Source organism: Rhinatrema bivittatum, chromosome 1, assembly GCF_901001135.1.
Source record: "Rhinatrema bivittatum chromosome 1, aRhiBiv1.1, whole genome shotgun sequence".
Classification (NCBI taxonomy): domain Eukaryota; kingdom Metazoa; phylum Chordata; class Amphibia; order Gymnophiona; family Rhinatrematidae; genus Rhinatrema; species Rhinatrema bivittatum.
The window spans coordinates 648,634,586-648,660,802 of record NC_042615.1 but is presented as its reverse complement, the minus strand read 5'-3'; the positions used below and the strand labels follow the sequence as shown (position 1 = coordinate 648,660,802).

General features: G+C 42.8%; 1 protein-coding gene across 1 annotated transcript in view; it reads left to right on the top strand.

Moving 5' to 3' along the window:
- The window catches only part of LNPEP (leucyl and cystinyl aminopeptidase), a 215,028-nt gene that overhangs the window by 71,818 nt on the left and 116,993 nt on the right, over positions 1–26,217 (top strand). Inside the window, exons 7-9 of the mRNA XM_029572844.1 lie at positions 10,053–10,173; positions 17,392–17,546; positions 23,528–23,641. Of these exons, the coding sequence (XP_029428704.1) occupies positions 10,053–10,173; positions 17,392–17,546; positions 23,528–23,641 (390 nt within the window). The remainder of the gene's footprint in view (positions 1–10,052; positions 10,174–17,391; positions 17,547–23,527; positions 23,642–26,217) is intronic.

Below are 26,217 nucleotides of genomic sequence, written 5' to 3'. Positions count from 1 at the left end.
CAGAGAGAGGGATGTTGGTTCATCTAACCTGGACAGTTGGTTGATCAGGACAAAGTCTTTATCAGGAAGGTGTTTAACCGACTTGGATTGGAAGTCAATTTTACGAAGAGCAATCTCTATCCCCTTCTCAGTCTCTGGAGTACTTGGGAACGCACTTAGTCACTGAGTTCGGGCATGTTTTTCTGACATCTGAAAGGGTAGATAAGTTAATCTCTGGTCCTCAGTCTCACTAATACTCTGAACCTATGCACCTGATGAATTATTTTCAATTGCTCGGAAACTTGATGGCAGTTCTGGATCTAGTTCTTTGGGCCAGGGCTCATTTGAGACCTCTGCAGTTCTCTCTTCTGTCTGGTGGTTCTTTCAATTCCAGGATTACGAATTGTCTCCCTTTCCAAGGTCTGTGAAAGAATCTTCTTTGGTGCTTGATCCCTCGGGACCTGTTGCAAGGGAGGTCAGTTTTTTTTTTTGTTTTTTTTTTACCTCCTCCTTGGAATCTGGTTATGATAGATGTGAGTTTTTCTGAATGGGGGACTCATTGCCTGGATCAGGTGGTGCAGGGTCTCCGGACTCTTCAGGAGGCATCCTAGTCCTTCAACAGACTGGAGACCAGAGCAACAAGGTTGGCTTTTGTCTTTTTCTTCCATTATTCAAGGGCAAAGCAGTCAAAATATCTGATGGTGAGACTACTGTATCATGTGTGAACAGGCAAGGCGGGCAGCCAGAAGTGTAGGAGTCTCTGAGGAGACAAATCTTCTTCTCTTTGTGATGGAGAAGGTACAGAGAAGGGCAACCAGAATGATAAAGGGGATGGAACAACTCCCCTATGAGGAAAGGCTGAAGAGGTTAGGGCTGTTCAGCTTGGAGAAGAGACGACTGAGGGGGGATATGATAGAGGTCTTTAAGATCATGAAAGGTCTTGAACAAGAACCTGGCAAGTCCTTTCGGATAAAGGACTAGGGGGCATTTCATGAAGCTAGCAAGTAGAACATTTAAGACTAATCGGAGAAAATTCTTTTTTACTCAACGCACAATTAAGCTCTGGAATTCGTTGCCAGAGGATGTGGTTAGTGTAGCTGTGTTCAAAAAAGGTTTGGAGAAGTTTTTGGAGAAGTCCATTAACTGCTATTAATCAAGTATATTTAGTGAATAGCCACTGCTATTAATTGCATCAGTTGCATGGGATCTTCTTAATGTTTGGGTACTTGCCAGGTTCTTGTGGCCTGGTTTGGCCTCTGTTGGAAACAGATGCTGGGCTTGATGGACCCTTGGTCTGACCCAGCATGGCAATTTCTTATGTTCTTTCTATGGGCAAAAGAGAATTTGGAGCTCTTATCAATGGCTCATATTGCAGGCAAGGAAAACAAGAATCCAGTCAAATGGATCTCATCCAAGATGCTTTTCATCACACACTTTATTTGTTTATTTATTTGAAGATTTTTTTATACCAGTATTAGTGGGGAGATCATACCGGTTCATATTTGAACATCAGGTTTGAAAGTACATATTAACAAGGAGTAAAAAACAAAAAACGGAGGGAGGGCATCACGCAAGTACAGAGTAGAAGTATAGTGTAACAATTCTCAATTGGGGCTTGCCTCTCAGGGTTCCAATGGCTACATGCAAGAATGCCAAAGGAGGTGGTCTTTGTCTTTCCATCTTGGCCACTGATCAGCTGGATACTGTGCAGAATCGAGACAGAAGCAGTTGTTTGATTCCACTGATTCCAGTATATCCAGATTGACTTGTGAGACCATGGTACACAGATCTGATAAGAGTTTGGGTTGACCTTTGCACCTGCTGGATGCCCGCGGGTTCCTGGTGCAGGAGCCAATCGTTGTGAAGGATCCTGCTCCATTCTATCTTACAGCTTGGCTCTTGAAAAGTCACATTTAAGAAAAATCTGTTCACTTTCTGTAATTTCCACCTTGTTGAAGGTTTGTAAGTGGTCTACTACTTTGACGCATCTTTGTGGTTTTGTAGGGGCCACATTTATTTTCCCTTGGCATGCTGATATTCCTTGCATTTTGTCTCTTCAAGCTGGTTTGGAGAATGATTTGGTCCTGAATTCCCTGAAATTTAGGTTGCAGCCATTTCCGGTTACAAGGGCAAAGTTCAGGGTGTTTTGATGGCAGTCCATTCTGGTGTGGGTCCGTTTTCTTCAAGGAGTCGAGATTGCAACTTCCTCCTCCTTTTTATCCTCCGTGGGACCTTTACTTGCTCTTACAAGTTTTGGTGTCTTTCCCTTTTGTGCCTCTGAAGCAGGTTTCTTTGGATCATTTACTTGAAGGCTATATTTTTGGTAGCCATTTGTTTTGCTCATCATTTTTCAGAAATTCAGGCTTTGTCTTGTGGGGACCCTTTTTTGGTTATCTCCTCTGATTCGGTGACTTCTTAACCTGTCCCTTCCTTTTCACCAATGATGGTTTTGGTGTTTTTCATTTGAATCAATCTATCACTTTGCCAGCTTTTTCTAGGGAAGGTTGCCAAGGTGTTAACAAATCTTTGAGGTTCCTGGATGTTCGTTGGGTTCTCATTCATTACTTGGAAGTGACTGTTTTTCGTAACTCTGACGGATTGTTTGTTTGAAGGTTCTCCTAAAGGTGAAGTGGCCTCTAAAGCTATCTTAGCTCATTGGGTAAAAGATGTGATTTTCTTTGGCTTCTCTGCTGAGGGGCTGGCGGGCCCTGGAGCCTATTTGCGCTCATTATCCTAAAGTGCAGTCATCCTCCAGTGTGACAGCAATCTCTTCCAAAAGACATTTGCAAGGTGGATATTTGGTGGTTCTTGCTTTCTTTTGTGAAGCAATATCGTCTGGATGTATTTGGTAAGAGGGACACAGCTTATGGGACTGGTGTCCTCAAGGTGGCCCTTTCTTCTCCCTCCCTCCCTAAGTAGTGGGGATTGAGTATTTCCCACTTCTTTGGACTGGACTAGTGTAGCAAGATGAAATGAGAGAGGAAATTGTATTTCCATGAATCCTGCTACAGCTGTCCACGATCCTCCCAAGAAGTTGGGCCTTATGTTATTCCTGCTGGCTGTTAGTGTTTGATTCCATATATTCATAGAAAGACTGTTTTCTTCTTTAGCTACTCTGGTTTCTTCTGTTTTCTTTCTACATTTCTTGACCAGAGGGGTGGTTTTTGAGAGATTCTCTCCCAGCATAGTTGAAGCATTTCACTTTGCATTAACCAAATCCAGTTTTGTTTGTGGGAGGTTTTTTTTTTGTTTTTTTTTTTAAGTGCTTTGTCATAGGAATATTGGCATTTCTCTGTGCTGTACTACCTTTACATAGTGGCAATGTCATGGAGAAAGTGCTCTGTCTCCCATATGCTGGTAAGGGGGGTATTAACCTACCTGTTTAGACTGCACTGGTGTAGCAGGATTTATGGAAAGAGAATTAAAAGGTAAGAGAATTTCTCCTTAAACCTAAACCACTTTGGGTTCTTCTGCAAACAGAAAAGCAGGATACAAATGTTTTTAAATAGCTCAGGGTTGCATTTTAAAATTATAATTATTGTATTTTGTTGTATTGAGCTATATTGTAGACCATTTTGAGCTTTATTGGAAAGGTGGGATAAAATCCCAAATAGAATTGTGAGGTGCCTGTCTTTAACTCGCTCGAGAGCTTCATGAACCCTGAAGTGGGAATGGAAGAACAAGGGTTGGGGCAAGAATAGGAAGACGAGAGCAGAATTTGGGGGGAAGGAAGGTGTGTGAAGGAAGTGAGAAGGTGGTGGGCTTGGTTTGTGAAGGTATGGATTTTGTAGGAACGTTTTTGTAAAACCAGATTTCTTGTATCTGTATTACAATAGCTTAAATAAACCCTCAAAACCCAACAACACTAAAATATGTATTTTTATAACATTGAAAAAACAAATAAGTAAAGGAAACAAAACAAACTTACAGCAAAACTGATTTCGGATTTTTGTAGCCAAACCAGAAGCATTGACTAGAAAGCAGATAAAATGTCTATTGGCTGGGGGTCATTGTTTATCTCCTCATGGGAAACCTAGTGGATCACCCAGAGAAAGTAGAGAGATCTTTTTGCCTGGAAGCATTGTTCTACTGCTCTGTCTCACCATCTTGTGTTTTGTTCAAGAGGTGGGTATGGGTGCTGTGTTTGTCTCCTGCATTGGGGAGGGGACTGTTTGTATGTAAAGCGCTAGGGGCTCAGTAACCTAGTGCGATTAGCAGCTGGACTACAGTCCTCTGGTGAGAGGGAGCAAACCTTTGCGTTTGATTTGTCATTGTCTGCTCTCTGTACTTTATCCCTCCAACTATACCTCATGCATATTCACTGTGGATGGAGTTGCCTACCCCTGTTTATAGAGCTTTTTGATAAAGCAGAGAAGTCTTTCTTTTATTATTTGTTTTTAATTGCTGTTTATTCCCAATAATTTTCAATTAGAAATGCTTAAGAACTTCTTTATAATGAAGGACTCAAAAAACAAAGCGGTAATCGGTCTAGAGTAGCCACAGGTATGAGAAGAACAGAAACCAAGACCGGTGCCTTGGAAAGATTATTTATTAATACAACAATGCCCGCCCGACTCAAGCCGAGTTTCGCCCTTTTGGCTGCATCAGGGGCTCTGAAACAACAACAATAAATAATACTTTAATATAAATTTAAAACAACTCAATGTAAAATGAAATGAAATAAAATATACATATACATAGTGATATACAGTAAATAAGATTAATTCAATTTATTTTTATTTTAAATTCTTTTTAATATACCGATGCTCAAGACAAGGTCTTATCGTACCGGTTTACAATAAACTAGGGGGAACCAGTTAACAATGAAAGCAAAAAAAAAAAAAAGTTACATTATAACAGGGAAAGTGGAACTAGGCTGTTAGAAAAGGTGGGTAGAATCTCCATGTACAACATCTGCATTTAAGAACTTCTTTATACAGTATTTTTCCTTATACACATTTTCCTTTTTTTTTTTTTTTCCTATGGCTCCGCTTCTCTTACTCTGTCTTGTTCCCCCTTATAGCTCTCTAAACCTGGAACCCACTGCCCCCTTCAACATCCATTGCTCTTCTGTCTCGTCTACTGCTCTTGACCCTCAAAATGTTCTCCCTCTCATCCAGTCAGCACCACTCTTTGAGATCTTCTTGCCTCCATATTTTTCTCTTTTTTTTTTTTTCAGCTAGTGGTATTAACCCAAATACTGGTCCTTCAAATCATTATGTACTTCTACCCACCAAACCTCAGAACTTATCCATATTCCTCTTCTCTCCCTTTCTCATGTTTGCAGTGAAATGCCCATTCACCATTTAATAAACTTGCCTGTATTCATGATTTCTTTATAGATTGATCCCTTCATCTTGCTGTCTGATGATTCAGCCTCCATGAGAGAGATCAGCAACAGAAACAATCTTTTTTTCTTGCTCTCACACCTCACTCTGTTGACCATGTTAGTGTTAATGTCCTCTTATACTCCCCCCCTTGTATATTTTACTCCCTTTTCTTTCCTTAATCTCATTTCTTTTCTTCTTTTTTGAGGTTCATACCATCTGTCTATTCTCCCATCTTAACCCTTCAGGTAGCTACATCTGCTGCTCCCATCCTCTTTCCTCATTGATTTGGACTGAGACAACTCTTGCCAAAGTTTCTAGTAATTTCTTCATGGCTATGGCCAAAGACTACTTCTCAGTCCTCATCCTTCTTGACCTATCTGGTGTGTTTGACACTATTAATCAGTCTACTCCTTGATAGTCTGTCCTCCCTTAGATTATAGCAGTATGCTTTTCTCAGCTTTGGGCACTCTTGCTCGACCCTTCCCCTGTCCTGCAAGATGTACCAGACTCCAGCCTTAGCTCACCTCCCGAGTTTGCGTCCTATGATTCTGTGCCTGCTCTTCAGATTCTCTGGCTGCTGTCCCATTCCCATGCTGACTCCATTCATTTCAGATTCATACTCTCCTCCTGGTCTGTTATTACATTTGTAAGATATAAATCTTCCGGTCCAATTTAAAAAAAAAAAAAAAGTGCCACCATTGTATAAGTATATGTATGTATGTAAGACGTCACTCTTACAGCCTGTGCTTCTAGTATACATTTTTTAAACGTATGCAATTAAAATGCTCTTTGTTGTAACAGCAAAATGGTAAAATGTCATTGTGAGCCAAACCAGTCTATAAAGTATAAATCTAAAAACATACACTTAGCTTAATCAGATCATCAAAACACCCCATGGTGAAGATCTGAGGACGGTTAACGTGAAGTTTTGAACAGCAAACCTGTGAGTGAATATGGTTATAAATAACACCCTGATGCATCTTGGAATGAAACATGGCTCCGTGTCAGGGTATTTTGATGATCTGATTAAGCTAAGTATATGTTTTTGGATTAATACTTTATAGACTAGTTTGGCTTACAGTGATATTTAACTATTTTCCTGTTACAATAAAAAGAGCATTTTAATTGCATAAGTTTAAAAAAAATGTATGCAAAAAAATACCATAATTTGGATCTAATCTGGTTTTTACAGCATATACACTAAAAACACAGGCTGCATGAGTGACAGTCCTACATACATATATATACTTATACAGTGGTAACTGTTTTTTTTTTGGTTTTTTTAAAATTGGATTGGGAGATTTACTATCTTGCAATTCTGTTATTTTCCAGGTTAACAGGTAGTACGAGTTGGGCATTTTGTGATTTCCTTACTGTTACATTTGCTAGGCAAGATGATTATTTCCACCTCAAACATCCTTGCCTCCAACTCTACCATCTCTTTGCCACATTCATCTCCCCCACTCAAACTGCCTCTGCCTCCCCTCCCCCCCCCCCCCCCAACTTTCACTCTCTACCCAGACTGAGACTCTGAAAAGACTGACAAGATAGATTGTGAATTCTCCACCAGACTGCCTTATTCACCTCGCATACTTTGGCCCTTGCCAAAGAGATCTAGGCGTCAGTGGATTATACTTTGAAGTCATCTGCTCAGTGTGCTGTGGCGATCAAAAAAGCAAACAATGTTAGGAATTATTAAGAAGGGAATGGCAAATAAAAAGATGGATGTCATAATACCTCTGTATCGCTCCATGGTGAGACCGCTTCTTGAATACTGTATGCAATTCTGATCACTGCATCCCAAAAAAGATATAGTTGCACTGGAGAGAGTGCAGAGAAGGGTGACCAAAATAAGTGGCATGGAATGGCTGCTTTATGAGGTAAGGCTAAGAAAGTTAGGGCTGTTCAGTTTGGAGAAGAGATGACTGAGGGGGGTATGATAGAGGTCTACAAAATCATGAAAGGACTCAAAAAAAAAAAAAAAAAAAGTTAATGTAAATCAGTTACTTACTCCCTCAGAAAATAGGACTATGGAGCACTCCATGAAGTTTTCAAGTAGCTCATTTAAAACAAATCGAAGAAAATTCTTTTTCACTCGGTGCATAGTTAAGCTCTGGAATTCATTGCTAGAGGATGTGGTTACATCAACTAGTGTAACTGGGTTTAAAAAATGTTTGGATAAGTTCCTAGAGGAAAAATCCATAAACTACTATTACGGTAATTAATAAACAATAGTAGCTTGTTATTTATCTAATGTTTAGGTACTTGCCAGGTATTTGTGACCTGGATTGGCCACTGTTGGGAACAGGATACTGGGCTTGATGGCCCCTTGGTCTGACCCAGTATGGCATATCTTATGCTCTTATGTTCTCTCCTTTTTCTGAAATCATGGAGGAAGAAACTATCCATATTCTCCTCCTCCTCCAAACTTATTGCTTTTTCCTCTAACCCCATTCCTTTCAAGCTACTCAGTTTATCTACCCTGCAATTGTCCCCTCAATCTGTCACATCCTCAGTCGATCACTTGCCACTGTGATTGTCTCCTCTTCCTTCAAGTATGCTATGATCACATCACTCCTCAAAAAAAACCCAAAAAAACCCTTCACTGAACCCTTCCTTCTCTAACTGTCATCTCAAATCTTCTTCCTCCCTTTTGTATCCAAACTGACCATGCTATCCACCTCCACTGTCTTGACTTCTGTTTGTCTCAAGCCATTCTATATCTGCTTCAGTCTCCCTGTTACCTTCTACATTTTACAGAAACTGCTCTTGCTGAAGTCTCCAGTGACCTCTTCATGGCCTAAAGTCTTTATTCTGTCCTCATCCTCTTTGACCTAAAACACTGCTTTTGATCAGTCTACTCCTTGTCTCACTGTACTCGTTTGGATTTTGGGACTCTGCTTTATCTTGGTTTTTATCCTACCTACTTTTACTGTATACTCTGGTGGTTCTTCCTCCACCGCTATTCCGATGTTGGTTGATGTGCCTCCAGGTTCTGTCCCGGGCTGCCTTCTCTCTTCTTTCAATGTGTTTTCCTTTGGATTTTTGATCTCTTCCCATGACTTTCTGTACTAATTTTATGCTGATGATGCCTGGATCTACTCCTCTGGCCACAAACCTGATCTCAAATTTCAGCCTGCATGTCCGATATCGTTTGAATGTTCTACTGCCATCTTTAAACTTAAAATGGCCAAGATGGAACGTCTTGATTTTTCTTCCCCAAACCTGCTTCCTCTTCTGGTTTTTTTTTTTTTTTTTTTTTTCCTGTCTGTGGATGGTGCATTCATCTTTCTGATTCTTAGCCTATAACCTTGGAGTCATCTTTGATGTCTCTTTCCTTCTCTACACACATTCAGAACAATACTAAAGCATGTTGTTTCTTCTTCTAATATGGCTAAAATCCATCTCTTCCTTTCTGAACATTCTGCCAAAATGCTTATGCACTCTTCTCACTTCCAGTTTAGACTAATGCAGTTTGTTCTTCACAGGCCTCCCACTGAACCATCTTTCTCCACTGCAGTTTATCCAAACTGCATGACCTATCTATCTTTAACATTGCTATGACCATGTATCCACTACATAGAACATAGCAAATGTGGGCAGGTAAACATCCATGTGGTCCATCCAGTCTGCCCAGCAAATTTTTTCTCTTTGTAGGGGAGGGAGATAGCAACTGCCACTCTGTGCAGGTTGCCCCTATTTTCAAGTCACTATTTTGGCTGTTTTCATGACAGTTCATGCATTTGCCCTTCAGCTCCTCATTGCCTATGTTTTCTTCTCTCTCCCTACATCCTTCCCTGTGAACTCTGATTGAGCAAGTCACTTGTATATATGTCCTTCTCCACTATCAACTCCTGGCTCTGTGCTTTCCACCTTACTGCACCGTATGCCTAGAATAGTTCCTGAGTTGGTATGTAATGTTCCTTCTCTGGCCGTATTAAAATACAATTGAAAAACTGAACTTTTTTGAAGCTGCTTTTGAATCCTAACTATTTCTTTTTAGTAAATGCATTTCCTATAGACTCTATCAATGTCATGTAGGTTTGCCTTGACTAGACTGTAAGCTCCATAGGTCAGGGACTGTCTTTTATGTGTATCTGTATAGCGCTCTGTGTCCAACCCTTCTCTGTACAACTATCCCTTTTGGGATCTGATCTCCTTCACCAGCTTTCAGTACAATCTTTATGCTGGTCATTTCCACATTCTCTCTCTCTCTCTCTCTCTTTCTCTCTCTCACTTATTGACATGAGAACACACCACCACATAGTATTTATTGATTCCTTTATGTACACCATTGTTGCATACAAATATTCATAAATTTCTAATTCCCCCCCCCCCCAAATAAACAGCCAATTCTTTTTTACAGGTTAATACTAAAATCTCTCTCCTAGTCACACAACAAATCATTGATCAGTCCTAAACATGTTTACTGTAATACTTTATTACTAGAAATTAGTTCTTGTATCTCTCAACTAGACTGGATGGCTCCCTGGAGCAGGGTTGCCTATTTTATGTCTGAACAGTACTGTGTATCCCTAATAACGCTACAGAAATATTACGTAATAGTAGAGCTGTTCGATGCATAGTAAATTGATCTGTGTGAAATTGAAACCCTTCCTGATAATGAGTTCTATAGGAATTCTTTCTGTCCTGGAGTTAGCTTTTTTTTTTTGTTTGGGGGATGGGAGGTTGCTGTGCCCATTTGTTTCATTTAAACTGTTGGTTTCCTTTCGTTCCTGTTAGGTATCTGTCTATGCTGTGCCACAGAAGCTAAACCAAGTTCATTATGCTCTGGAAACAGCAGTAACTCTTCTCGAGTTTTACAAACAAAAATTTGAAATTGATTATCCACTTAAGAAATTAGGTAAGATATATTTTCATTTGGTTTGTCCTCCAGAGAAGTGGATTTTTTTTTTTTTTTTAATAGTCCTTCCCATTTGGCTCTTGCCAGCAAACCATCATGCACAGCCTCCACTGTGTTCTTAGTCTTCATCCACCTCGCAAATCCCCCTGCAAGCCGATTACCGCTGCAGCTTTCTATGGATACAGTTTTCTGAAGAGCTATTTTAAATATTTTTCTGTAGCCAGCTATTAAGTGGTGGTGTATGTGGGTTACCCTCCTTCCCAGAGAATGTGAGGGCTACTTGAGCAGCATTCAGCATAATGTGCCCAAGAATCCTGAAGCAGGAATTGTACTCTGGATTCTTTTTGGTAGCATTTAATCATCGAGCCTTTTTTTTTTTTTTTTTTATGGCTTGGCAGCTTCCTTCTAGTCCCCACTCAATTGGAACCTACCCCAGCTAGGGCAGTAGCACCCTGAGTGTTTATTTGTATCTTCCCTTAGTATGTCTCCTTTTGTTGTTCACTGCTATCTACCCCAACCGTTGCAACAACAATCCTTTTGGGAGGAATGGTCCACATTTCCCTCCATAGTCCGGCATACGTGCTCTCTTGGGCCAAACAGTGTGTGTGTCTGCAAGCATCCCCAGACCCTGCTGGCTTGACCATCAAGAGCAGGGTCCAGGAATGAAACCCAGATCTGCCATTCAGCAGTATGCTTGTTGCCGCTGGGCTGCCAGATAACTTATGATGTCATGCTGTTGGTCCTTGAGCAAACCAATATATTGGGATTTTTACTGTATAACAATGTGAAACATCACTGTTTGTTCTGAGTAATGGCATACATGTAAGTGTGCTACCTGCACAGATGGACCTAAGTGGATCTTGCGTGTCCATATGTCGCTTAGCTTAAGATCACGGCCTCCATTGTTCAGGGTGCCATGGTGTAAGAATCCTTAAAATATTGCTTTCCTAAAAAAAGTATACAAAAAAACCAAACTCGCGTCTAACGAAAATCTTTATGGTGGTAATTCACAGGCATGGCTTCCTGGAACATTTATTCTTTTATTTTATCCTGGAATTTTCCAGTAATTCTTAAAAAGCAGAGAAATAAAAAATCGATAACTTGTGATCCTGTGACCTTGTCTTATAAATACTCAATCTATGCACTATTCTAAATTGAAAAAAAAATCTATTTTTTAGAATCAAAGAATAATTTGTGTATGCATGCTGGTGGTATGACAAATAGCATGCACACTAATAGACAAAAACCAGAGCAGACACCTTTATGCTTCTCAGAGGACAAGCAGGATGGCAGCCCTCACACATTGGGTGACATTATCCAGTGGAGCCAGTCGCTGAACTTTGATGTCACAGAATGAAGAGCTTTCAGCAAGCTCTGCTTAGCATATGCAGATGTAGTTATTTCCCTGCCCCATAGGCAGAGCTCCTCAAGTCTCGCTCCTCCCCCCCCCCCCCCCCCCCCCCCCCCCCCCACCGCATAGCCTTGTGGTCACGGTATTCAGCTTTGCTTTCTCATTGCTATGACAGAGTGGTTTTTTTTGGTTTTCTTTCTGGAGCTGCAGCTTTTTTTTTCTAACAGACTTTTGTATACCCTTACTTTATGGTATTTTTGGTTTCCCTTTTTTTTTTTTCTCTTGTTTAAGCTCTCTGGCTGCAAGGCAGGCCTTATGATGTGCAGCCTGCTTTTTTTTTCTTAAATGCTGCTGCATTTGCAGCTCATTTTTTGTGACCTCTCCTTAATCAGTCTTTTCCTTTGTCAGGTGTTGGTGGGCTGGCTGTAAGCAGTCTGAGTGTGGACTATGGAGGCCCCTGGGCCTGGGAACTCGTAAGAGTTCTTGCCCAGGCCGGAGTTCCATGTTATGCTTGACCGCTGGGCATCAACAGAGATCCTGTGGCTAGGAGAGCTCAACCTCCCCATGCTCCTAGAAGCTAGTCTCCAAGGGCCTCCAGTACCCTGGATGACATAGACTCCCTGCCTTCTTGTCAGTTCTGGCAGTGCAGCCTCCTTGAGAGAGGATGAGCATGAGCCTGGGCCATCAACATTGCTCCTGCATTACCTGTACCATGCCTAAGATCAGTTGCCTGTGAACATCCATGCCAGAGCACCAATAGATTAATGTGTCTGCATCGGGGATGAGCAGGGTGCCACAACACCACTGAGCACCGTGGCCACTCGGGACACCTTTGAAACGGCTCTCGAGGCAGGGCTATCAAGGGCGGTGGGTAGCAAGCTTCGGAAGGTGCCTTGGAAAACCATGGATGCCGTCGATACTTTCGAACACCCTTGATGCCGACGAATACCATATATGGCTTTGAGTGCAATGGATGCCCTCGATGCCATCTGGCACCATGGCTGCCATTGAGCATCATAGTCCCTATCTGTGATGTTTGATGCAATGACTGCCATCGATATGGTCAAGCATCATCAGGCCATGGGGTGCCATGGACACTGTTAAGCGCCTTGGGCAGGGACCTTGAGCACCACAGACACCTTTGGTGACATGGGGCACAAGGGATGCCATCTGGCCATAGACTCCCTTGACAATGTTGAGGGCTGTGGGCACCATCAAGCACCAGGGCTCTCAAGCATCTGGAACAGGCATTCTGTTTGCACCATGGGCATCGTATGCCAAGGGCACCACTGAATCCAGGCAGCACCTTTGATGTCAAGTGCTATGAGTGCCATCGCTGAGCACGGGGATGCCATGGAGTGCCAGTGACGTAGACTTGGGACACTGTGGTTACTGATGCCATCGAGCGCCCTAAGATGCCGTCGAGCACAGTGGGTGCCGACACTGTCGAACACTATGGGAACAGCGAGTGCAATGTGTGTCATCATGCACTAGGGGCACATTGACTCCTTTGAACACTATGGGAACAGTTGGACATCAGGGGGCACTGTCAAGGCCATTGACCCCCATAGATGCCGTTAAGGCCATAGACCCTGTCAAGGTGATTGCCTTAGAAGCTGTCAAAGCCATTAACCATCATGGCACCCTGTTTTTGGGCGGCCATGGGTGTTGTCAAAGTGTTCTCCACTCATTTTGAGCACTGTTGCACAAGTTCATGCCATGGAGCCTTCAACGCTTTCAAGCACAATGGGTGCCACTGTACCAGCAACACCTGCAGGCAACATGGGCACCATCAGTGCCGCCGGATCATTATTGGCATCGAGCAAGGTGGTATCATTGACATCGTCAGGCGCCATTAGCTGTCTGCCATCAAAACTGTTGAGCCCCGTGGTGTTGTCAAGCACCATGGATGCCATCGTGCATCTTTGGTGCTGTTGCGCGCTGTCAATGCACTGGACATATTTGATCAGTGCCATAGGAGCAGTCTGTCGCGAACGAGCATAGACTGTGCTGTTGGCACCATAGGTGCCATTGCCATGGTGGGAATGGTGAGTGCAGCAAGATGCCACAGGGTGCCACCGCAACGTACTATGAGCGCCGTCAAGCACCATGGGCTTCCTCGATTATCAAACTGCTTCATACCGTTAGCCGCTTCAGGCATCGTCCGGTGCTATGGGCACCCTGAGGTGAAGCTGCTGAGTGCTGCCCAGTGACAGATCGATGCAATCGGGGCTCCAGTGGCATTGTGCACACTATCACAATGACTGTGAAGACTCCGTAAGGCCTCATTGAGATATTGGTACGCAGCAAGCACAGTTGATACCAATGGGAGTTGTCTACTCCTCCTCCCAGTGTTATGGCGCCACCAGATGATATCACTGGGCGCCATGGAAGGCGTTGTAGCCATCACCTAGTGCCCTGTTACATTTGTTTCCATGATAACTTGTGTGTCTCCTAGGAGTGCTGTGTGGCCCCAATGAGAAGGGTGCCATCACAGACTCTTTTTTGCAGGGCACAACCACTGACTCTAACACATGGTGGTACACTCTCTCCTGCCTCTGACAGGAGAGTGTATCACTGCATGAGTGCGAGGCATTGCATTTGCAGAGCGGGAATTCGGTGCAGAGGCACTAATGTTTTAGTTGCCCTCTAGTGTGTGTTTCCCCTTGGTGGCATATGTCATGCTCCACACTTGCAAGTGTGCTGGCCTGTCATGGCTAGGACTGTGCTCCTGGTTGCTCCAGAATTGGAGTGGATACCAGGGTGATATTGTTGGGAGTCTTCCCCCTATGGGGAAGCGGTAGGCCTTTTAGACCCTTCCCGTCTTGGCTTACACTTGAATTGCCTTCATGGGGAAGCCTCCATGGCACATTCCCTTGCAGGTTCCTTGCTCAGGCTGGAGCCTTGATTCTCCAGAATTGGTACCCCTCCTTGCGGGTTCCCTTAATGGACCTAGGGGTGTTGGGGTGGCAGCGGGGAGTGATTGATTCATTTCTCGCTGGTGTCCCTTCACTTAGTTACCATGGGGACCTTACCAGTCCAACTCTGGGCCACCAGTGGTGGACCTTTGTCACCTCTTGAACCTCAGAGATTGGTGAAGCTATCACACTCTCATTCCCAGAGTAAGGAGGTTTTCAGGATGGAGACACCCAGACTCTTGCTGTGCTTCCCATCCCTTCTGGGAGGTGAGATATGGCTGTTGGTTTTCCAGAGGCGACCCTTTTGGGTTCCCTCTCAGATGCCTTGCTTTCCATCCCAAGAAGGGGGAGTTTTTGCTCCCCATTCTCAGGGGAGTGAGGGTGTTTTTTTGTTTCTGATTGTTGGTTATTCTCTGTGCCCTACTGGATCCAAAAGCCTGCCGGGCAAGAGCACTCACTCTGCTATTGTACTACTATACAGTGCAGGGGTTAGAAGAGCGTCTGACCCCTGCACTGACAGGAAAGTTCCTTTAAACCTCGCACCGACTTTAACCAGGAATAAGCCGCACACCGTAGTGGTTTTCCAATTGAGAATAAGCCGCACATCTTCAAAATCTTCAGCACACGAGCATACTGTACCCCTGAGGAAGGAAGAACTCCGAAACCCTGCAGCATCGGGTGTCCGTCCAGTGTGCGATTTAAAATCTTGCCTGAAAAGGAACTAGAAACAGGACTGTAAACAGCACTCTATTGTGCTCGCAGACCTGCAAGGAACCCTTTCCACATTCAAGTCCATCGCGGCATCTTGCTTTTTGAGAGAGCTGTTTTTACAGCACTCAATCACACACCATCAAGCTAAGTATCACTACTGAATAAGTTATTTTAGTGGTCAGCTTTTTGGTTCAACAGAGAGAGATAAAAGGCCCTAAACAACCGATGATTATATCTATTAGCACATAGAAGCATAAAGCTCCTATAGGTTACCAGACACATACTGGAACCTTGTGCATTATGATGGTTGCAGGGCTATTATCACAGTTGAATTTGCCTTTATAAGTCCCATCACCTGTGAGAAATCTTTTGCATATATATATATTATTTCTTTTTCTCACATTAAGAGGTTTTTTTCTCTGATATTGTAAAGGAGTAGTTATGGCATAGACTGAAATATCTTCCTGTGTACCGTCAGACAATAGTATACCATTCTTTCCATGTTTTTTGGCCTTATTCGGGTGAGTTCTGCCTTTGGTTTTCCATACTTCGCTTGGATGGCCAAGATGCTTTTCCTTTTCACCTGAACTTATTCTGCTAGGTGGGAAGATATGCCTGTTAATGGAAGTGCTGGAACAGGGTGCACTTCAATTGCAGCTCATGCTCGGGATCTGAGAGTGACGACCCGTTAGACGGGTAGCCCCCTTCCATTACTTGGCAATCTTGGTTCAATGCCATCTAACTGGGGGGGGGGTCATAAATTTTCTTTTAGTGTTCACCAGGTAGGGTCTGCCGAAGGCCCTGATGTTTTGCCTCCTATTCTTCCAAGTATTTGCTCATTTTTCTATCTCTGTTGTGGCTATCAGTCAATTATCAGGTGCCTGTAGGCAAATATATTCTGTTCTTGCTCTTCAGATGCTAATTAACCACAGTTTTCATTTTGAAGGGTTTTGTCAGCTCAGGTTTTCGATTGTCTTGTGACACCGAAGGAAACTGTGCGGTCTTCATCCAAGAGATCTTCTCTTGGTTGGGTTTTTGTTCCCTTTCCTGTACTACAGGAAGATCTAGGCCTGTTGGTGCTTGTCAGGGTTTGCTATTGGGAACCTCTGACTGCATTACTTTCTGTGAGGCACAGTGTGCTGCTTGCCCTAAGTTCGCATCACTCCTCTGCCTTAGGTGCCTATGCTGTGCATTGAATTTTGTCTGTCTGTTCTGTGGGCTTCTTTGTGTAGAACCCAACTGTTTTCCCTCCTAGCCCCCTTTTTGGTTCTGCTGCTTCATGCACAAAAGTACCTTCAGCACTATGGGGTTTACTTGCTTTGTCCTGTTTTGGGCAGCCTGTAGCTAGGGGTTCACCAATATGCGAGGACTGCCATCCTGCTTGTCCTTGGGAGAAAAAGCAGAGTTGCTTACTTGTAATAAGTGTTCTCTGAGGATAGCAGGATGTCAGTCCTCATGATACCCACCCACCTCCCCTGTGAGTTAGTTCTCCATATATTAGTTATATCATAGACTGAGGGACTCTGCCTAGGGGGCAGGGAAATAACTACAGCTGCACATGCTCAGTAGAGCATGCTTGAAAGTTCCATGTCTGGCTCCATTGAATGATGTCAACCATGTGTGAGGACTGACCTCCTGCTGTCTTTGGAGAACACTTGTTACTGGTAAGCGATGCTGCTATCTTGTTGCTGTTTGATATGTTTCAAGTATCGCCTAATTCAACAACTTATCAGTCTGCCCAAACAATAATTAAACAGCCTCCCCAAGGAGATCAGAACTGAAAGGTACCTGGTCCATTTCAGAAAATTGCTCATCTCACCTTTTCACTTGGCCTTTTGTGACAGACCTTGCACAGCTGTTATGTGCTTTGGTTTCTTTATTTTTTATCTTAAGTTGCTTTCTTTTATTATGCAATATTTTTGTATTTGCTTTGAGATTTTTTGTCAACTGTTGTTTTTGTACCTTGTTTTGCTGTTATGACTTATTGTGTGTTTTATTGCTATCTCCTGAGATTTGTGGATCAACGGAATATAAACTTTTTAAAATAAATATGCAACTGTACCACAATAGGAGACAATTCCTTTTTTGAGGTATTATAATGTAGTCAAAATATCAACTAACTTTTTTTTTTTTTTAAGGGAAAACTTAATGTGAAAAAAGGTCTAAAGACTTTACAAATTTTTCAGTCCTTTCTGCATTTGATTAAATGTCTCTCTCTCTCTGTGGGTTTGTCTCTAGATTTGGTAGCTATTCCTGATTTCCAGGCTGGAGCTATGGAAAATTGGGGTTTGATCACCTTTCGAGAGACAGCTCTTCTGTATGATAATGAAACATCTTCCATACTTGACAAACGGTTTGTTACTGCAGTGATAGCTCATGAGCTGGCACACCAGGTACTATTACTAATTATTACCAAGGGAGAGCAAGCTTTGAGAATACTTTCCACAGTAGATTTGTAGCAGGGGAGTATGTGTATAGGGGATTATGTTTGGGTAATGGAGTGGGGAATGTGAATGGCTGGATAGGAGAGTGTGTGATTGGGGGGGTATGAAGGAGTGTATACATGAGGATGCGGGGGGGTATGGAGGAATATAAATGGGTTGAATGTGTGTACAAGAGGGTTTGGGATGTGCTTGTGAGGATGCGTATGTGTTTTAGAGTGTTGAGTTGTGAGGTTTGAGTAGTTTTTAGGGGTATGGCAATGTCTTGGTACTGTGAAGAGGTGTTGGGGGTAAGGTTGTGCTTGGGGCTGGTGTGTGCGTGATATATGAGAAGTGTGGGGAGGAGGTGGCCTGCAGGGCACCTTTTGGTAACCATCCTTCAGGCCTGATTTTACTATGCTTTTCTCTGAGGACAAGCATGGGTGACATTGGATGGAGCCCAGCATAGAAAACTTATGTCAAAACCTTTTAGAGCTTTGACCGAGCCTCATTGAGGCATGCTTTATACCATGTATCCATGCAGGTAACCTTAAGTCTCTTCTTTTCTGTGGAGACTGTCTTCTCACAATTGGGTGAGAGCCTTACCGTTGCTAACTTTTTTGGCCTATTTTTTTTCGCAGTTTTTACTTTGCTGTCTGGTATGGTGGATGCAGGGTACCCCCGTTTCTCCTGATAGCATCCTAGATAGGTTTTTCATCATTTATCTAAGTTTCTTTTCATTGTCAATACCTTGGCACAGTGGTGCGTTCGGTGCCCGCCAGCCATAGACTACCATCTATTTTCAATCTTACGTTCCTTTTATTTCTTGAGGACATCCACTTCAGGTTTTAAGCAATACCCCGGTGCATGAGGACCATGTCTGTTATGGACTTCTATGGTAGATGTGTCCTCTGCCTGGAGGCATTCCATGACATCAGGGGTTGCAGTAAGTATGCCAGGATGACCCTGAAGGGACATAAGATCTGGCTTGACAAGATGGAGCGCCCCTTTGGGCCGGAGAAGACTGATCCATTGGCAATGTAAGTATCAGTATCAAGGAACCTCTGAGCCGCATCAATGGACACCGAGCCAACAAGATCAGCGGGGCCGTTGTTTCTGTCAAGGATGTTGGCCGAAAGAGATTCTGGAGACCTGCCATCAAGGGCTCCTCCAGGTTGTGGATGTCTGGTTCCTCATCCTTGACCTTGGCACCGGGGAAGGACCATGCCGAGCATCGAGGAAAGTTGAAGAAGCATTGGAATCTGTCTTTGTTGATGAACAGTGCCAGGAATGGGGATGCACCAGCTTCTGCTGTGATGCCTCCGAAGCGACCCCCATAGCAAGGAAAGCCAGTCCTCCATTGATGCTGGGGATTCGCTACAGACTCCATCAGTCCCGATGCCATCCACTGATCCTCCTCTCAGTTCCAAAGAGGATCTGGTTACATCTCCAACCCAACCTGTTTTGGCATCTGCAATATTTGAGGAGGAACTGGAGAGATGTGCAGCTGGCCGTCAAAGCGATGCACGGCCTGTGTCACAGCACAGACTGCATAGTCACTCCTTGAGCTGCTGCTGGAATCCCTGCATGCGTCCATCAGCATGTTACCAAATCAACCAGCATCTGTTCCTTGGGCAGCATTGATGCCTTGCAGGGCACTGCCTCCTGCCAATCAGGTTGGCATTGCTGGTTCCTTGGAGAAGGAATCTCTTCCTAGATCGGCAAAGGCACTGGAGCCTGCATCCCCTTGTCCAGTTCCATCAGTGCCTGCACTTCTGGGCGAAGGCCAGGGATGGAGCCCTGGGCGCTTGGTTGATGACAGTGGGGATGAGGGCCTATATGACCCTTTGGAGATTGACTTATCTATGGTCTCTGATGCTTCTGATGGTCTCCTGTCAGATCCATCTTCTCCAGAGGAGCAAAGGAAGTCCCTGCTAGAGGCCCTCTCCTTCGCAGGGTTTGTCCAGTTGAAGAGGATACCAGGCACAAGATGCTAGATATCCTTTAGTTTGTGGAGTCTCCCATGGAGATTGTAGTAGTCTCAGTGCATGAGATCCTTGTGGAGTTACTGTTAAGGATGTGGGAACACCCCCCTCAGTGCCTCCAGTGAACAGGAATTATCTTTACCAGAAAGCTCTCTAATTTGACAAGTGTTAGTTGCCCCACTAATCGGTGATAGTCCAATCGCTCTCAAGGCCAAACATTCTTGGACTTATTCCTTTGCTCCCCTGGGGAAGGATCAAAGAGTGATTGATGCTCTTGGAAGAAAGGTGTTCCAGGGGTCTTATGCTCATTGCCCACATAGCTGCCAACCAGCTCTACATGAGCCAATATACGCAGGACATCTGAAAGTAGGTGCAGGATGTTGCCGAGCAACTGCCTCAGCAGCAGCAAGACACACTCCCGTTGCTGGTGCATAAAGGCCTGAAGTGTGTAAAACACAAGTTCTGCTTGGCCTACAATGTTTTCAAGACTGCATCAAGGGTTTCTGCAGCAGGAATCGGTGTCCACAGACTTGTATCTTGCATGGCTGCGGGCCTCGGATCTCAGACCAGAGGTGCAGGAGCGACTCACTGATATGTCATGCACTGGAGAGAATTTCTTCAGAGATAAAGTCAAGGATACGATGGCCCAAATCTGGGATCACCATGCGATCTGCCAGCTCTCTGCCAGCACTCCGGACCCATCCTCCTCGTCCATGAGGTCATTGAGGTCTGGGCTGAGGAAGTCCTCCTTCCGCCTGAGGAAGTACTATCCTCGTCCACCTTGGTCCCGTCAGTCTTATCTGGGATCCCATGGCCACCCCAGTCGGCACCTCTCTCAACTCCAGGGAATAGTTTTTGACTGGATCGTAAGGAACATAGCCCAGACACCCATATCTGGGGCGGTGGTCAGGGGAAGGCTGCGTTTGTTTGTGACCTGGTGGCCCAATGTAACATCGGACGAGAGGGTTTTATCCATTGTCCGACAAGAACTTATTGGATGTCCTGCCAGATTGGCCCAGTAGCGCATCATGAGGTACTAGTAGCAGAGCAGTCGAATCCATTCCACCAAGGAAAAGAGGGGCAGAGATTTTACTCCTTGTACTTCCTAATACCAGAGAAAACAGGGGGACTCCATCCCATCCTAGACCTAAGGGTTTTGATCAAATTCATCAAAAAAGAAAAGTTCAATATGGCTTCCTTGGGCATCCTGATCCCTTTCTTGCAGAAATGAGACTGGCTATGCTCCCTGGATCTCAGAGGTGTACACTCATATCGAGATCTTCCCAAGCTCAGGTTTGTGGTGGGAAAACAGCACTTCTAGTATAGCGTGATGCTATTTGGGCTAGCATCAGCTCTGTGTCTTTACAAAATGCCTGGCCATGGTAGCGGCACACACCTATGCAGGCTCCGAGTTTGTTTTCCCATATCTGGATGATTGGCTGGTCAAGAGCATCTCTCAGGTGGGGGCTGACAAGTCCATGTGCACAACCATCCTGGGTACTGGAGACACTAGTGTTCATCAACTATCCCAAGTTCCATCTCTCAGCCTGTCACCTCAGTTGAACTTTATTGGAGCCCTGCTAGATACAGCTTAGACCAAGGCCTTCCTACCTTGACAAAGAGCCATCAATCCATTTAATAATATCAACATCATTAAAAATAATAATAACGTTACTCCATGACACTTTTTAGCTTCATTTTAATTACTTTTAGGGAGAGGATGGGTGAGAGAAGTCATATCCTCTTGAGGGGGAAGAGGGAGCTCCTAGCCTTGAGCCAGCAATGACACCTTCTGGCTGGGCTTAGACCACATATGCCTTGGGTTCCAAAGAGCTGTACTGTATGGTACAATAGCTGGGCAGTGGGGTAGGAGGAAAAGGCTTGAGATAACAGAATAGTATGGGATTTTTTGACAGTCTTTGTTCTATTGCATAATTAAAGCGTTTTTATATTGAGGATGAATGTTATATTTTGGGGAGGGGATAAGGTGAAAGGTTTGTAAAATGTCTGGAATGATTGTCCTGGCCTCTACACTATTTTTGTTAAAATACTATAGTTTAGGAATACTGTAATTACTTATAATAAGGTTGGGATTTTAGAGCATCTGTTAAAAATCATCTTTTTATATTTTTTTAATATGGTTCCTGTAAATGTAAAGGATTCCATTACTCTTGTGATAGCTAGTATTGTGAATCTGATGTCACTGCAGGATTGTTGATCCATATGTTGCAACTGTTATGTTACAAGTACAGCATCATCGAAAGCCAATTATATACTGTACTTTTGCAGTACCATCCTAAAAAAAAAAAAAAAATTGCAGCCAAGTGTATTGTATTCCTTATTCAGTTTTCAAGTTCAAGGATTATACCTTGAAACTGAAGAGGGAATTCTCTCCTCCAGACCATATTTGCTGTTGTGCCCGAGACTAGCCGGAGCAGATTAATCTTTCCTGTTTTGGGCAGAACTTCTCTCACTCATGTACCAATTTGGGCTGCTGTTGGCTGGCTGCCTGTTGTAACTGGCCATACAATGCATCTGAATCACTGGTGGTCCTCCTTTAATCTCCATAAACTTACACACTAAAATTTTCTTTTATGGTAATGAATTGATTTCTATTATTGGACTGAGAATGATTAGTAACAGAACTTGGAAACTGTGAATAGAATTATACATAGCCTATGTGGCCTTTCAAACTGCAAACTAACTTTTGTCTATCAGGTTCATACAGTTTAAAAAGTTGCCTGTATTTTAGGGCCTGATTTGCAAAAGCTTTTCTCTCATTCTGGGGCCGATGCAGTTGGATGTGTCTAATGCGGGGCGAAACTAATAGCGCTCATCACATGCAAATTCATGTGAATGAGGCTATTAGTTATTCACTCTGAATGCAAAAAAAATGTGCGTCTAAGATGCACTTAATATCATTGCGATATTAAGTAGGAAGAAAAACAATCTTTAAAAAACTTACAAAAAAACCAAAAACAGTGCTAGCGGTCAGGTTCAGGAAACGGATGCTCAGGTAACAAGCATCCGTTTCCTGAACCCCTGTCTTGCGCTCATTAGGAAAACGGATACCGATAAATTTGGTGTCTGTTTCCTAACTGGCGGATGGATGACTGCTCGTGGGTTCCTGTTGTCGAGGTGCTAGGGGCATGTAAGCAACACTAGGGCCTCCTTGACAATGCAACCCCTAATTTAAATATTGCATGGCACCCCTGGGAGGGGTGCCTGGGAGCCCGTTAGGAAAACGGATGCTGAGCTTTCAGCGCACTTTAATTGCATCAGCCCCTCTGCGTCTATGGGGAAAAATGCTCTGTAAATGAGGCCCTTAGTGACACAGTATATTACCATATTCTAGCACATCCCAAAACATATTCTGTTTTCTCTTAGATATGTTTAACTTTGCCAAGCAGTAGATTCCAAGAATGTCTCCCTAACATTAAAATAGTTCTCCCTTTACAAGCAAAAGCCTTTTTTGTTGCTTCAGATCGTGTGCTCTTGTCATTGCATAATACTGGATGTAAACATTTTGGTTTTTTGAACTACATATTCACCTTCAAGATATTTACAAACCACAAACATATTACCTTTTTCTTAAACTCCTCTGTTAAACATTTCTAGTTGTCTTAATTTTTCCTCTAAATAATTTAGTAGCTCACTATACTTTCTCCAGGTCTGATCTAAGATATTGGGCCCATTTACCTTATTCCATTTGTGGCCTCACCAGATCCTGTCCAGCTGTAGAAGGGTGATCTCTGCATTCAGTTCCATTATTATTTGCTGTGATTTGACATTGCATCAACATTCAGCAGATTTAATGACTGGGGTCTGGACTTAAACCAAGCCCGATGTGTGTCAGAAAACCGTATTTGTAGGCCGCTGGGTCAACCTAGTCAAGTCCAGTTTAAGTGTACTATGGGTTTTGTATCAACAAGCAACCTATTACCATTGCATTATTTTTCTCTCTCCTAGTGGTTTGGTAATCTGGTAACTATGGAATGGTGGAATGATCTTTGGCTTAACGAAGGATTTGCTACGTTTATGGAATACTTCTCTCTGAAGAAAATGTTCCCTGAATTGCAGGCTGTAAGTAATGTCTGGTCCTTTACTAAAGGCTTGTAAATCAATAACTACTCATGCACTTCAGCTTTAGAAAAGCAGTTGTATGGTATTGAACAGGATGTGAAATGCTTCACAATGGAAAAAAATATGCCAAGAATGCTCCAAAGAAAAATAGACAACAGCAATCTAACCTTCTTTTCTGCACTTCTCTCGTTTTTCATAGACCTGGAAACAGGGGGAGTTTCCTTTCCAGTAAGTTGCAGTTGTGCTTGTACTAGGTTGTATTTACATCTGACACTTTTCTTTCTCTGCACATGGTGGAAATATGACTTTACATATTTTCATCTAAACAATGAGGAGCATAATGTCCTGTATTTAATATCTTGTGTGACTAGTACATGGTAATAATCTCTGGTGGAATATGGGGCTCTGTGGAGTCTGTAAGCATGGTTAAGTCTTCTCATGTCAGTGAATTAGAGGCCATGGGGGCTGCCAGCAGATTGTCTAGGTGGAGCCTTCCTCCTTTCCATAACTGGCACTCTGCTCATCAGCACAAATAGGGAAAGAAGGAACAGAATATGTGAAATAGAAAATCTTTCTAAAGAGTTTGAATGAGCAAAATGAAAAAAAAAAGTAGCAAGAATGCACACACACACATAGTTAAAATACATTTAGAGCAAAATCCAACTTATAAATCCCTAAAGAGAAGTACCCTTAATACTAAATATGAGACCATAGGACAGTGGACTATACTCAAGTTGGTTTACAGCCTGTATAGTGAAAAACTGGAAAAAAAATTCCCCAAATGCAGATTCTGTAGCCCAGAACTGGAACTGGTTTCCCATCTCATGACTGGTTGTGACATGCTGAAGTCAGAAGGTCTGTATTCAAAAAGGCGCACTAGAGCAGCTTGACTAGTACATTAGAAGCCATGTAAACAATCGAACATTGTGGTTCCAGAGAAACATGGGATCAAAATCTGACTGAATTGCAGAGAAGGATTGTTGTGGTCATTTGGAACATCCCCATACCTACAGACATATTAGCAAACCCGTTTTTCATTTACTACTCTGTATCTGAAGTGACTCTTCTGTCGTATATGTGGAAAAAATTGTAAAGTACCAAGTGATGCAGTTGGAGATCAGGAAAATATGTAGAAAGATATAGAAATAGTCTAAATTCTCAGTACATTTCTATATATATGAGACTCTTTCCAAGCTCTAGAAGGAAGCTATATATGGCCCAATGCTACAGGTGATGTTCCCATTTAAAAAGAAGGGAACGTTTTTGTTTTTTTTTTTTGCTCTGAAGTTTTGAAGCCTTCCCTGGAGAAATTATTAGAGTAGTTTATAGGCAATTGAAGGATTATTTGCAAGATCAAGCTATCCTTCATCCTAATCAGTAGTTTCCGTGCTAATTATAGTACTGAACCAGTTTTAGTTTCTCTGTTCATGATCTGTTAAAGTATTGGCTACCTGTAAGGCAGTTGTTGCCTTATTTTTGGATTTGTCCTCAGCTTTTGATTTGGTAAACCATGAGATTCTTCTGTGACTTAAATCTTTTGGTATAACTGTGGTTGTGTTTCAGTGGTTTTTGTCTTTTCTCTCCCGAAGAAGGTTTCAACAAATAAGGATGGGTTTGCAATATTCTGACTGGTTTTTACGGGATACAAGTGTTCCTCAAAGCTCTGTTCTGTCTCCTACCCTTTTCAGTCGCTATTTATAGCCTCTGTGTAAACTTCTAGACTCCTTTTGATATCTTCTTTAGGGTTTTTGCAGATGATATTCAGTTGTATTTTAAAGTTAGTAACTGGCTGTTGGCGAAAGCTCTGGTTCTTAATCTGGGGAAAACTGAGGCTCTTTGGCAAGAAGGGCTTCCTAACATTTCTATTGCTGGTATTATCATTGAATATGCCAATCAGGTTTGGAATTTGGAGTTCTTTCATCAGGATATTTTAAGTTGAAGAAACAAAGACACTGTAGGCCTTTAATTGGTCAGTCTGATTTTCATATTTTAGGTCAGGCGTTTATGACAGTTCTTGACTATTGAGGCACTTTGGAATTCCTAAAAATAGATTGCGAGCATTTCAGCTCCTCCAGAATTCTGCCATTAAGCTGGTTTATGAATGCTCCTAGGCAAGATCATGAGACGCCTTTGTTGCACCAGCTTCATTGGTTGCATATTGACCAGAGAATTAAGTTTAAGATTTTAACCATTATATTCAAATCTATTCACAATACGGCCCCAATATATTTAATAAATTTGTTCAAAGAGTATGTTCCCAAACGAGTGCATTCAGCTGATAAGAAACTTCTTGATTTGTCTTAAGGATGTTCGTTTACAGGATACAAGGTCACATTCTATCTTTTGAGGGGGGGGGGTGAACTGTGGAATAATTTCATTGGAGATGAGAGAGCTTTCTGATTTTAAATTGTTTTATAAGACTGTTAAGGCAGTCTTATTTAGAGAGGCTGTTATGTAATTTTTTTCTTATATTTTATTAGATTGCTTAATTGCTTTGTTTTTATGGTTTTTAATTCATATTTTGTAATCCACCTAGCATGACACAGTTATAGGCAGAGTAGAAATGTTTTAAATAA